Source organism: Salmo trutta, chromosome 5 (assembly GCF_901001165.1).
Source record: "Salmo trutta chromosome 5, fSalTru1.1, whole genome shotgun sequence".
NCBI classification, from domain to species: domain Eukaryota; kingdom Metazoa; phylum Chordata; class Actinopteri; order Salmoniformes; family Salmonidae; genus Salmo; species Salmo trutta.
In genome coordinates, this window is record NC_042961.1 from 26,103,977 (window position 1) to 26,116,498 (window position 12,522).

The following is a 12,522-nucleotide window of genomic DNA, read 5'->3' on the forward strand; positions in this document are numbered from 1 at the left end:
GAGATGTGTGCAAACCTGGTGGCCAACTACAAGAAACGTCTGACCTCTGTGATTGCCAACAAGGGTTTTTCCACCAAGTAGTAAGTCATGTTTTGCAGAGGGGTCAAATACTTATTTCCCTCATTAAAATGCAAATCAATTTATAACATTTTTGACATGCGTTTTTCTGGATTTTTTTGTTGTTATTCTGTCTCTCACTGTTGAAATAAACCTACCATTAAAATTATAGACTGATAATTTCTTTGTCAGTGGGCAAAAGTACAAAATCAGCATGGGATCAAATACTTTTTTCCCTCACTGTATGGTTCATCAATGTAATAACAATACAAACTCACGCCCCTTGCCTTGTAGGAGGAGGGACTTCTCAACTTCCATGCGCTGAATAATTGCAACAAGTCCCATGGTTGAAGGAGCAAGACGTGGATGGAGAAGCCCCTTGCGCGGCACACGTGGATGGGAATATATGTGGCAACCTGTTGATTACGGATTTATGACAATGGATAACTTTGTAGGAGTACAATGACAAAAGTGACAATAGACACATTGAAAGAAGATCTTGCCGACGGCGAAGACAGAGTAATAGGCTACTGCATTCCCATGGAATTCAAACTTTTAGGATAGTGGTAACAAATTAGCTAACTTTTATCTAGTAACGCTTCGGTGGCCTACGGAGTCACACGTTTCTGTAAATGTGAAACAATATCAGAAATAATACAAATGGCACTGCGCAGTGAAACAATAGTCATACAAAGCAAATACTTTCGTTATTATCCATGATAAAACAATAATCGCACAGGTAGCCTAGTACAGTATGAACACATAACAGGTGTTTTCAGAGTAGTCAAGAGCAGACTTATTGGAATACATAAATAACTGTCAAACGTGCAAATAACTGGTCGGTAGGTAACCATTCACCAAGAAGAAGCCTATTTGAAATGGTCTACACTTGCTTTATTTACTGGAAAGAGATAACTTGGAAGATAATTCAATTAAAGCCTCAGTTCACAATGAAACTGCTAAACTTACTTTGCGTTGTTGTCGGGTTGTGGAGGACATGCCTGACGAACGGAAACTGCCGGAACCTCTCCATTGACAGCTGTCATTGCTCCTCCGAGAGGTCCAAGAAGTTGGGCAGACAAACGTTCCGGGTGAAAGTGGTGTGTGATGATGTGGAATTACTGGAGACTCTACAACCCAGTTTCTTACCCAACAAAACAGTTTCCCTGTGAGTATGGGGGGGGGGGGGGGGGGGGGGGGGGTAGATCAACTTCTTCAGTATTGCAGATAGATTGTGGCTTCCATCATTGTAAATGTCTGCATCATTTCCAATCTCTCATATATTTTTTTGTAAATATATATTTTTAAATATATTTTCCTTTATTGTTTTCCCCTAACCCTACCATCCCTCCCTTGTTTGGGGTAAACTAATGGACAACAGCACTTATCTACTTCCAGCTTATACATACAATATACATTTCACGCACACAGTATATTTTACAATAGTTCTCTTTTGTTTGTTTTTAGTCCAATCCTTCAGCTCCACTCAACCCCTCCCATCTGTCTCTATTTCTCAAAAGTTCTGAACCTTTCTATTCTCATAGATTCTACATATTGTACATTAAAAAAAATCCTTTTTTGCTAAGAGCATTATTGGTAGATTGACTATGACTTTTTAAATCACCCATCAGTGCTATTTGCAGAGCGGGACATAACTTGGCAGGGGGTCTGGGGGTTCTCCCATTTTTGGGGATCATCTAAAGCACATTTCCTGCATTTCTACACAATCTAATATGACTCATGTCCCTTCTAGTCGTCTCTATTTAGATCAACACAAAGTAAGCATAAATGCCCACAGTCATCAAGCTAGGTAAGAGATGATTAAATTTGTTTAAGTGATTGATAAGACTGAACCAGATCCATGATAATTCAATCATCAATATTGTGTTGCACCTTTAACTAATAGCTTAACAAATGAACAACTCTTACAAATGAAGTACAAAGACTTAACTTTTGATTGTCTTTAAGACATCCTCTATATCAAATTTCAGCCAGACCGCCAAGCCAACCCGAGCCGCCTACACGCCCGACCCCCAACAGTCTAGTCAATAACTCAACTCTTTCCCCAACACAACATCCTTCCCATCTTTTTTTGTCTCAAGGGAAAGGTTTGGAAAACAAAAGTTGAATGAAAACACACATACACATTAACACACGGAAACAGTACACCCTCCATATAATTCATATCATAGGCCTAATACTACTGTAGAGCTCTTTTTACTTGCACACAATGTAGCTGGGACATCCCGTCGTGCCTCTCGGGGTCCACGACCCTGTAGCGCCCCAACCCAACACAAATCGCTCAGCTTTAGGATCTTACTGAAACATTCATTATTGGTTTCAGGTGTGTTAGGCCAAGGCCAGAGTGACAACAGTACATCAGACTCCCAGGGCCAGGACTGAGCAGCCCAGCAGCCAGGAATTGCCTAAATGTGACCGACCGGCTCGATTCGGTCTTATTTAACAACATTTGAAACACTGTTTTTTTACATTGGATAAAAGTAGAGACTCTGAGCTAGAAAATTATGTATCATACTCTACAGTTGAGCAAAAATGGGGAAGTAATTCTGCTTTGAAAGTTGATAAACTTGTAACCTCACTTTTGAGAAAATGGCCCTTGATTGTTTTGGTACACCTACTGGATGGCTCTTCTTTGTCTACACCCATTCAGCATCGTTCACACCCCCTAAAGCTTTAGCCCCACCCATCTCTTTAAGGATTCATATGTGAGGCCATGTACTAAACAACCAAAGATTTCAAGACTAAAGGCTGGTTTATACTACGCGTTCGTAAATTTAATCTGGAGTGCCAGATAAAAAAAATTGTATTCAACCATATTCCCAGTCACCCTGCCATGGTTAAATGCGGTGGTTTGCATTTTCAGTTTTGCGCGAATGCTGCAATCTATCCACGGTTTCTGATTTGGGTAGGTTTTAATAGTCGCAGTGGGAACAACAGCCGCTATACACTTCCTGATGAACTCAGTCACTATATCAGTGTATACGTCGATGTTATTCACAGGGGCTACCGGGAACATATCCCTGTCTGCGTGATCAAAACAATCTTGAAGCATGGATTCCGATTGGTCAGACCAGCGTCGAATAGACCGTAGCACGGGCAATTCCTGAGCAAAATGGAGTCATTATTTGATTAGCCGAAGGGAGGCATCCCGTAAATTAGAGTAGCAGTGGTCGAGTGTTTTAGCAGTGTGAGTATTATAGTCAATGAGTTGATAGAACTTCGGTACCGCTCTGATATCCAAAAGTACTTTCCGGCTGTATGTAATAAAACAAAAAACTTTCTGGGCTAATAATGTAAGAAATAACACAAAAAAAAACAAAATACTGCAAAGTTGCTTAGGAGCTAGAAGCAGAGCTGCCATATCTGTCGGCGCAATCTTTCCAGTAGGGTTGATCCGAGTGTTCTGACCTAACAACAGCAGTCAAGCACCCAAGCTACCTGGCTAATGTTGGCTAGCTTTCTAGCTACTTACAGACACAAATGAGAGAACAGCTCACTCTGACCACTTTACTCGCCCTAGCAGAGCTGGTTAGGCTGTTTTTATGTTATCCAGAGTGTTGGTGACTGCAACTGTGCTGCTTGCAACAATTTAATTACGTGTTTTTGTCAACGTTTACTGACACCGGCCATATTCAGCGGGTGTTGAGCGTTTGTAAATTTGTCAGTTATTCTGCTCTGGCACACTCAGATGAGAGTGCGCTTAAATCTGAGTAGATAACCAGAACAAATTTACCAGCTACGTCTATCGACAGTTGTCGCAGTGACATCATGATCATTCTATTGAAATGGTTACTTGCATAGTCTTTTGTTTAGACATGTAGCTAGCTAGCTAAACAATGAACCATAATCCCAATTTATAACGTTACTACCCTGCATGAATCTGCAGGTTAATAACCAACCAGGTTCAATGTTAGCTAGCTAACATTAGGCTATAACTAGCAATGCAAATGGCAAATAATATACTTACACAGATCATACACGTAATGTTAGCTAGCGAGGAGCCAGCTAAAGTTAGCTAGCTAGCTAAAAGTACACATTAACTTGAAATGAAAACAACTTTGTGACAAAATTAGAAATGTGTAGTATCTGAAAATGTAGCTAGCTAGACTATCTTAGCCCTATACATGGCTCGATGCTTCCCCCTCTCCTTCATTGGTGCCTTGGTTGCTCTTAGTTTGAAGATGTAATCCGGAGACAGGTGTTTTATACAACAGCCTTCTGGGTCTTCTCTTTTTCGAGTCCCTCTGCATATTTGCAATCAAACGCCAGAATTTTCTCCATCTCCTTAGCTATCATACTCTAATTCCACTGATTTTCAAAACTCGGTCCTCCAGAAAGTGGAGAGTTTGGAAGTAGTTTGGAACCACCAAGACTCTTCCTAGAGCTGGCCAAACTGAGCAATCAGGGGAGAAGGGCCTTGGTCAGGGAGGTGACCAAGAACCCAATGGTCACTCTGACATAGTTCCTCTGTGGAGATGGGAGAACCTTCCAGAAGGACAACCATCTCTGCAGCACTCCATCAATCAGGGCTTTATGGTAGAGTGGCCAGACGGAAGCAACACATCAGTTAAAGGCACATGACAGCCCGCTTGGAGTTCGCCAAAAAGCATCTAAAGGACTCTCAGACCATGAGAAACAAGATTCTCTGGTCTGATGAAACCAAGATAGAACTCGTTGGCCTGAATGACAAGCATCACTTTTGTATTAAATCTGGCACCATCCCTAAGGTGAAGCATGGTTGTGGCAGAATCCTGTTGTGGGGATGTTTTCCAGCAGCAGGGACTGGGAGACTAGTCAGGATCAAGGGAAATATGAACAGAGAAAAGTACAGAGAGATCCTTCATGAAAACCTGCTCCAGAGTGCTCAGGACCTGAGACTGGGGCGAAGGTTCACCTTCCAACAGGACAACGACACTAAACACACAGCCAAGACAATGCAGGAGTGGCTTCGGGTCAAGTCTCTAATTGTCCTTGAGTGGCCCAGCCAGAACCCATGCTTGATCCCGATCGAATGTCTTTGCAGAGACTTGAAAAAGCTCTAGTTATCTGATAGATAACTAGAGGCTAGAGCTGACCTGGCTGTGGCAGCTACTCACTAGCGTAGCTTATTCATTCACTTCAGTCGAGAGGGGATGAAACATTAGCTAACGTTACATGTCAGTAACAATACTACCTCAGTACTGCGAATAAACACTAGTTTCGTTTTTTTCTGCTACGTTAACCTCTTACATCTACACGTTCCGCTAGCGGAACGTCTGCTCCAATATCCAATGATGGGCGGGGCGCGAAATTCAAACTCCTCTAAATCCGAAAACTTACACTTTTCAAACATATGACTATTTTACAGCTATTTAAAGACAAGACTCTCCTTTATCTAACCAAACTGTCCGATTTCAAAAAGGCTTTACAGCGAAAGCAAAACATTAGATTATGTCAGCAGAGTACCCAGCCAGGAATAATCACACAGCCATTTTTCAAGCTAGCATATCATGTCACATAAACCCAAACCATATCTAAATGCAGCACTAACCTTTGATGATCTTCATCAGATGACACACCTAGGACATTGTGTTATACAATACATGCATGTCTGTTCAATCAAGTTCATATTTATATCAAAAACCAGCTTTTTACATTAGCATGTGACGTTCAGAACTAGCATTCCCACCGAACACTTCCGGTGATTTTACTAAATTACTCACGATAAACGTTCACAAAAAGCATAACAATTATTTTAAGAATTATAGATACAGAACTCCTCTATGCACTCGATATGTCCGATTTTAAAATAGCTTTTCGGATGAAGCACATTTTGCAATAATCTAAGTACATAGCCCGGCGTTACAGGGCTAGCTATTTAGACACCCTGCAAGTTTAGCCTTCACCAAAATCACATTTCCTATAAGAAAAATGTTCTTACCTTGCTTGTTCTTCATCAGAATACACTGCCAGGACTTCTACTTCAATAACAAATGTAGGTTTGGTCCCAAATAATCCATCGTTATATCCAAACAGCGACGTTTTGTTCGTGCGTTCTAGACACTATCCCAACGCTAAATCTCGGCCACGAGCATGACGCAAAATATGACAAAAAATTTCTAAATATTCCATTACCGTACTTCGAAGCATGTCAACCGCTGTTTAAAACCAATATTTATGCAATTTATCTCGTAGAGAAGCGATAATATTCCGACCGGGAATCTGCCTGTCTGTAAACTGAGGAAAAAACCGAAAGCCGGGGGCGGGGCGTGTCACGCGCCTAAGGCTTAGTCCATTGACTGACCACTCAGCTTTTGCTCTCGTGTGCTTCAGCCAGGGCTTTGAATTACGTCATTCCTCTTTTTCCCGGGCTATGAGAGGCCATTGTTGACGTGCGAAGTGTCACGTAAGAGCAGAGATCCTTTGTAAACGACAGAGATAATAAAGAAGGGCAAGAAATGTTCAGACAGGGTACTTCCTGAACAGAAGCATCTCAGGTTTTTGCCTGCCATAGGAGTTCTGTTATACTCACAGACACCATTCAAACAGTTTCAGAAACTTTGGAGTGTTTTCTCTCCAAAGCTAATAATTATATGCATATTCCAGTTTCTGGGCAGGACTAATAATCAGATTAAATCGGGTACGTTTTTTATCCAGCCGTGAAATTACTGCCCCCTAGATGTAAGAGGTTAAACAGCAGTTTCCTTGCCAGCTACATCAGTAAACTAAAGACTAGGCAGTTTCTGTTTTGCTAATTTTTACAACTCGGTGAGAGAGCGCAACACGTACACACTGAACCATGCTCAACTCTCCTGTGCTGGTACAGCCAGCCTTCCAGAAGCTTTGCCTTCTCACAGCCTGTCAGAATCCAGTCAAATAGACGCTCCAAACAGCCTACCTAACTGCTCGGAGGCGTCCGGATGGTCCTAAAGCACACTGCATCCGCGTTTCGTATCACATTCCAATTTCAGAAAGTTGGGGGGACAATAGAGCTATCATGGAGCTATCCTCGAACTAGGCCCATCTCCCGGCTAGCTGAAGAGATTCCATCAAGCAATCCCTGGGCATCAATATCTCTTCTGCCCCACCGATCCATCACGACTGGTCTACCAACGTAACCCTCCGAGGGGTTTCTGTCCCGAAGCAAGCACCAGTTAGCCTGGAGCTAGCCTCGAGCTAGGCCCTTCTCCCAGCTTGACAAAGAATTCCATCAGATAATTCCTGGGCTTCAATACCTCTTCTACCAATTGGCCTGGACCCTTTGCTGCCAACACGGAGCCCCACCGATCCATCACGACTGGTCTGCCAACGTATCCGTCCGAGGGGGGTTTCAACAAACTCTTGTTGCGATGTCCCCCTGAGGCCCATTTGCTAGCCTGCTGCTAGCCCCGGCCTGCTAGCTGTCTGAATCGCCGTGCCTCCTGCTCGCCTAGCTATTCACTGGACCCTATGATCACTCGGCTACACATCCCTCTCCCTAATGTCAATATGCATTGTCTATTGCTGTTTTGGTTAGTAATATTTGCCTTATTTCACTGTAGAGCCTCCAGCCCTGCTCAATATGCCTTAGCTAGCCCTTATGTTCCATCTCCCACACATGCGGTGACCGCACCTGGCTTAAATGGTGCCTCTAGAGAAAAAAAACTCTCTCATCGTCACTCTATGCCTTACCTCCACTGTACTCACATCCTACCGTACCCTTGTCAGTTCATTATGCCTTGAATCTATTCCTCTGCGCCCAGAAACCTGCTCCAAACTCACTGGACGACCAGTTCTTTTAGCCTTTAGCCGTACTCTTATCGTACTCCTCCTCTGTTCCTCTGGTGATGTAGAGGTTAATCCAGGCCCTGCAGCCCCCAGCATCACTCCCATTCCCCAGGCGCTCTCATTTGTTGACTTCTGTAACCGTAAAAGCCTTGGTTTCATGCATGTTAACATTAGAAGCCTCCTCCCTAAGTTTGTTTTATTCACTGCTTTAGCACACTCTGCCAACCCGGATGTGCTAGCCGTGTCTGAATCCTGGCTTAGGAAGCCACCAAAAATCCTGACATTTTCAGACAAGATAGAACTGCCAAAGGGGGCGGAGTTGCAATCTACTGTAGAGATAGCCTGCAGAGTTCTGTCATATCAAATCAAATTGTATTTGCGAGTGTAGCAAAATGCTTGTGCTTATAGTTCCGACCATGCAGTAATATTTTACAAATAATCTAACAATTTCACAACATCTACCTTATACACACAAGTGTAAAGGAATGAATAAGAATATCCACTTAAAAATATATATGGATGAGCGATGGCCGAACGGCATAGGCAAGATGCAGCAGATGGTATAGATTACAGTATATACATATGAGATGAGTAGTGTAGGGTATGTAAACATTATATATAGTGGCATAGTTTAAAGTGACTAGTGATACATTTATTACATTCCATTTTTAAATATTAAAGTGGCTAGAGATTGAGTCAGTATGATGGCAGCAGCCACTCAATGTTAGTGATGGCTGTTTAACAGTCTGATGGCCTTGAGATAGAAGATGCTTTTCAGTCTCTCGGTCCCAGCTTTGATGCACCTGTACTGACCTCTCCTTCTGGATGATAGCGGGGTGAACAGGCAGTGGCTTGGGTGGTTGTTGTCCTTGATGATCTTTTTGGCCTTCTTGTGACATCGGGTGGTGTAGGTGTCCTGGAGAGCAGGTAGTTTGCCCCTGGTGATGCGTTGTGCAGACCTCACTACCCTCTGTAGAGCCTTATGGTTGTGGGTGGAGCAGTTGCCCTACCAGGCGGTGATACAACCCGACAGGATGCTATCGATTGTGCATCTGTAAAAGTTTGTGAGTGTTTTTGGTCACAAGCCAAATTTCTTCAGCCTCCTGAGGTTGAAGAGGCGCTATTGCGCCTTCTTCACCACGCTGTCTGTGTGGGTGGACCATTTCAGTTTGTCTGTGATGTGTATGCCGAGGAACTTAAATCTTTCCACCTTCTCTACTACTGTCCCATCGATGTAGATAGGGGGGTGCTCCCTCTGCTGTTTCCTGAAGTCCACGATCATCTCCTTTGTTTTGTTGACGTTGAGTGTGAGTTGGAGGCGTGCATGGCCACGCAGTCATGGGTGAACAAGGAGTACAGGAGAGGGCTGAGAACGCACCCTTGTGGGGCCCCATTGTTGAAGATCAGCGGGGTGGAGATGATGTTTCCTACCCTCACCACCTGGGGGGCGGCCCGTCAGGAAGTCCAGGACCCAGTTGCACAGGGCGGAGTCGAGACCCAGGGTCTCGAGCTTAATGACGAGTTTGGAGGGTACTATGGTATTAAATGCTGAGCTGTAGTCGATGAACAGCATTCTTACATAGGCATTCCTCTTGTTCAGATGGGTTAGGGCAGTGTGCAGTGTGATTGCGATTGCATCGTCTGTGGACCTATTGGGGCGGTAAGCAAATTGGAGTGGGTCTAGGGTGTCAGGTAGGGTGAAAGTGATATGATCCTTGACTAGTCTCTCAAAGCACTTCATGATGACGGAGGTGAGTGCTACGGGGCGATAGTCGTTTAGCTCAGTTACCTTAGCTTTCTTGGGAACTGGAACAATGGTGGCCCTCTTGAAGCATGTGGGAACAGCAGACTGGGATAAGGATTGATTGAATATGTCCGTAAACACACCAGCCAGCTTGGCTGCGCATGCTCTGAGTACGCGGCTAGGGATGCCGTCTGGGCCGGCAGCCTTGCGAGGGTTAACACGTTTAAATGCTTTACTCACGTTGGCTGCGGGCCGTTTCGTTGGCATTGTATTGTCCTCAAAGCGAGCAAAGAAGTTGTTTAGTTTGTCTGGGGAAAGAAAATACTGCATGTTTCCTGAGAACGCGAAGCGAGGCGGCCATCTCTGTCGACGCCGGATGTCGCCGAAAAAATTAGAGCTTCTACTTTTAAAAATCAACCTTTCCAGAAACAAGTCTCTCACCGTTGCCGCTTGTTATAGACCCCCCTTGGCCCCCAGTTGTGCCCTGGACACCATATGTGAATTTATTGCCCCCCATCTATCTTCAGAGTTTGTACTGTTAGGTGACCTAAACTGGGGCATGCTTAACACCCCAGCCGACCTAGAATCTAAGCTAGATGCCCTCAATCTCACACAAATCATCAAGGAACCTACCAGGTACAACCCGAAGTTCATAACCGTGGGCACCCTATTAGATATCATCCTGACCAACCTGCTCTCTAAATACACCTCTGCTGTCTTCAACCAGGATCTCAGCGATCACTGCGTCATTGCCTGCGTACTGGGCCCGCGGTCAAACAACCACCCCTCATCACGCTGTTCTGAAAAAACTGCAAAATCTGGATCCCTACTAATCTGCTGGGCTAGACAATCTGGACCCTCCCTTTCTAAAATTACCCGCCGAAATTGTTGCAACCCCTATTACTATCCTATTCAATCTCTTTCGTGTCGTCTGAGATCCCCAAAGATTGGAAAGCTGACGCGGTAAAACCCCCTCTTCTAAGGGGGAGACACTCTAGACCCAAACTGTTATAGACCTGTATCCATCCTGCCCTGCCTTTCTAAAATCTTCGAAAGCCAAGGTAATAAACAGATCACCGACCATTTCGAATCCCACCGTACCTTCTCCACTATGCAATCTGGTTTCCGATTTGGTCATAGGTGCACCTCAGCCACGCTCAGTCCTAAACGACATCATAACCGCCATCGATAAAAGACAGTACAGTTCAGCCGTCTTCATCGACCTGGCCAAGGCTTTCGACTCTGTCAATCACCGCATTCTTATCGGCAGACTCAATAGCCTTGGTTTCTCAAATGACTGCCTTGCCTGGTTCACCAACTACTTCTCAGATAGAGTTCAGTGTGTCAAATCGGATGGCCTGTTGTCCGGACCCCTGGCAGTCTCTATGGAGGTGCCACAGGGTTCAATTCTCGGGCTGACTCTTTTCTCTGTATATATCAATGATGTCGCTCTTGTTGCTGGTGATTGTCTGATCCACCTCTACGCAGACGACACCATTCTGTATACATCTGGCCCTTCTTTGGACACTGTGCTAACAAACCTCCAAATGAGCTTCAACGCCATACAACACTCCTTCGTGGCCTCCAACTGCTTTTAAATGCTAGTAAAACTAAGTGCATGCTCTTCAACCGATTGCTGCCCGCACCCTCCCACCCGACTAGCATCACTACTCTGGACGGTTCTGACCTAGAATACGTGGACAACTACATATACCTAGGTGTTTGGTTAGACTGTAAACTCCCCTTCCAGACTCACATTAAGCATCTCCAATCCAAAATTAAATCTAGAATCGGCTTCCTGTTTTGCAACAAAGCCTCCTTCAGTCATGCCGCCAAACATACCCTCGTAAAACTGACTATCCTACGGATCCTTGATTTCGGCGATGTCATTTACAAAATAGTCCCCACCACTCTACTCAGCAAACTGGATGTAGTCTATCACAGTGCCATCCGTTTTATTACCAAAGCCCCATATACTACCCACCACTGCGACCTGTATGCTCTCGTTGGCTGGCCCTCACTACATATCCGTCGCCAAACCCACAGGCTCCAGGTCATCGATAAGTCGATAAGTCTTTGCTAGGTAAGCCCCGCCTTATCTCAGCTCACTGGTCACCATAGCAACACCCACCCGTAGCACACGCTCCAGCAAGTGCATTGCACTGGTCAGCCCCAAAGCCAACACCTCCTTTGGCCGCCTTTTCTTCCAGTTCTCTGCTACCAATGACTGGAACGAATTGCAAAAATCTCTGAAGCTGGAGTCTTATATCTCCCTCTCTAACTTTAAGCATCAGCTGTCTGAGCAGCTTACGGATCACTGTACCTGTACACATCCAATCTGTAAATAGCACACCTGACTACCTCATCCCCATATTATTACTTAAACTCTTGCTCTTTTGCACCCCAGTATCTCTACTTGCACATCATCATCTGCACATCTATCACTCCAGTATTAATGCTAAATTGTAATTATTTTCGCCTCTAGGGCCTATTTGTTGCCTACCTCCCTAGTCTTCTACATTTGCGCACTGTACATAGATTTTTTTAATTATCTTTTCTTTTGTGTTATTGACTGTATGTTTGTTTATGTGTAACTCTGTGTTGCTGTTTTTGTTGAACTGCTTTCCTTTATCTTGGACAGGTCGCAGTTGTAAATGAGAACTTGTTCTCAACTGGCCTACCTGATTAAATAAATGTGAAAAAATATATATATATATATATATATATATATTTAATGTAAATAAAGTAATTCCGCTGCTCTAAGATACATGACTGATTATGCACCAAGGCTAATCTTGTCTTCACTTCCTTAAACTGTTGTTGCAGTTGTGACTGGAGGCATTACCAAGTTTTGATTGGAGGAAGTGTTCTTCACTGACAATCTTGGGTCACGGTCATGTTTAAAAAGTCAGTGTTTATATTGTAAAGCTCATAAATGGTAAATGAGCCAGACT

General features: G+C 44.1%; 1 protein-coding gene across 1 annotated transcript in view; it reads left to right on the forward strand.

Moving 5' to 3' along the window:
* Nucleotides 1-461: 461 nt before the first annotated feature.
* Nucleotides 462-12,522, forward strand: part of LOC115193959 (adhesion G protein-coupled receptor A3-like) — a 301,644-nt gene continuing 289,583 nt past the window's right edge. The window contains exon 1 of the mRNA XM_029753120.1: nucleotides 462-1,225. Within this exon, the coding sequence (XP_029608980.1) occupies nucleotides 936-1,225 (290 nt within the window). The 5' untranslated portion in view covers nucleotides 462-935. The remainder of the gene's footprint in view (nucleotides 1,226-12,522) is intronic.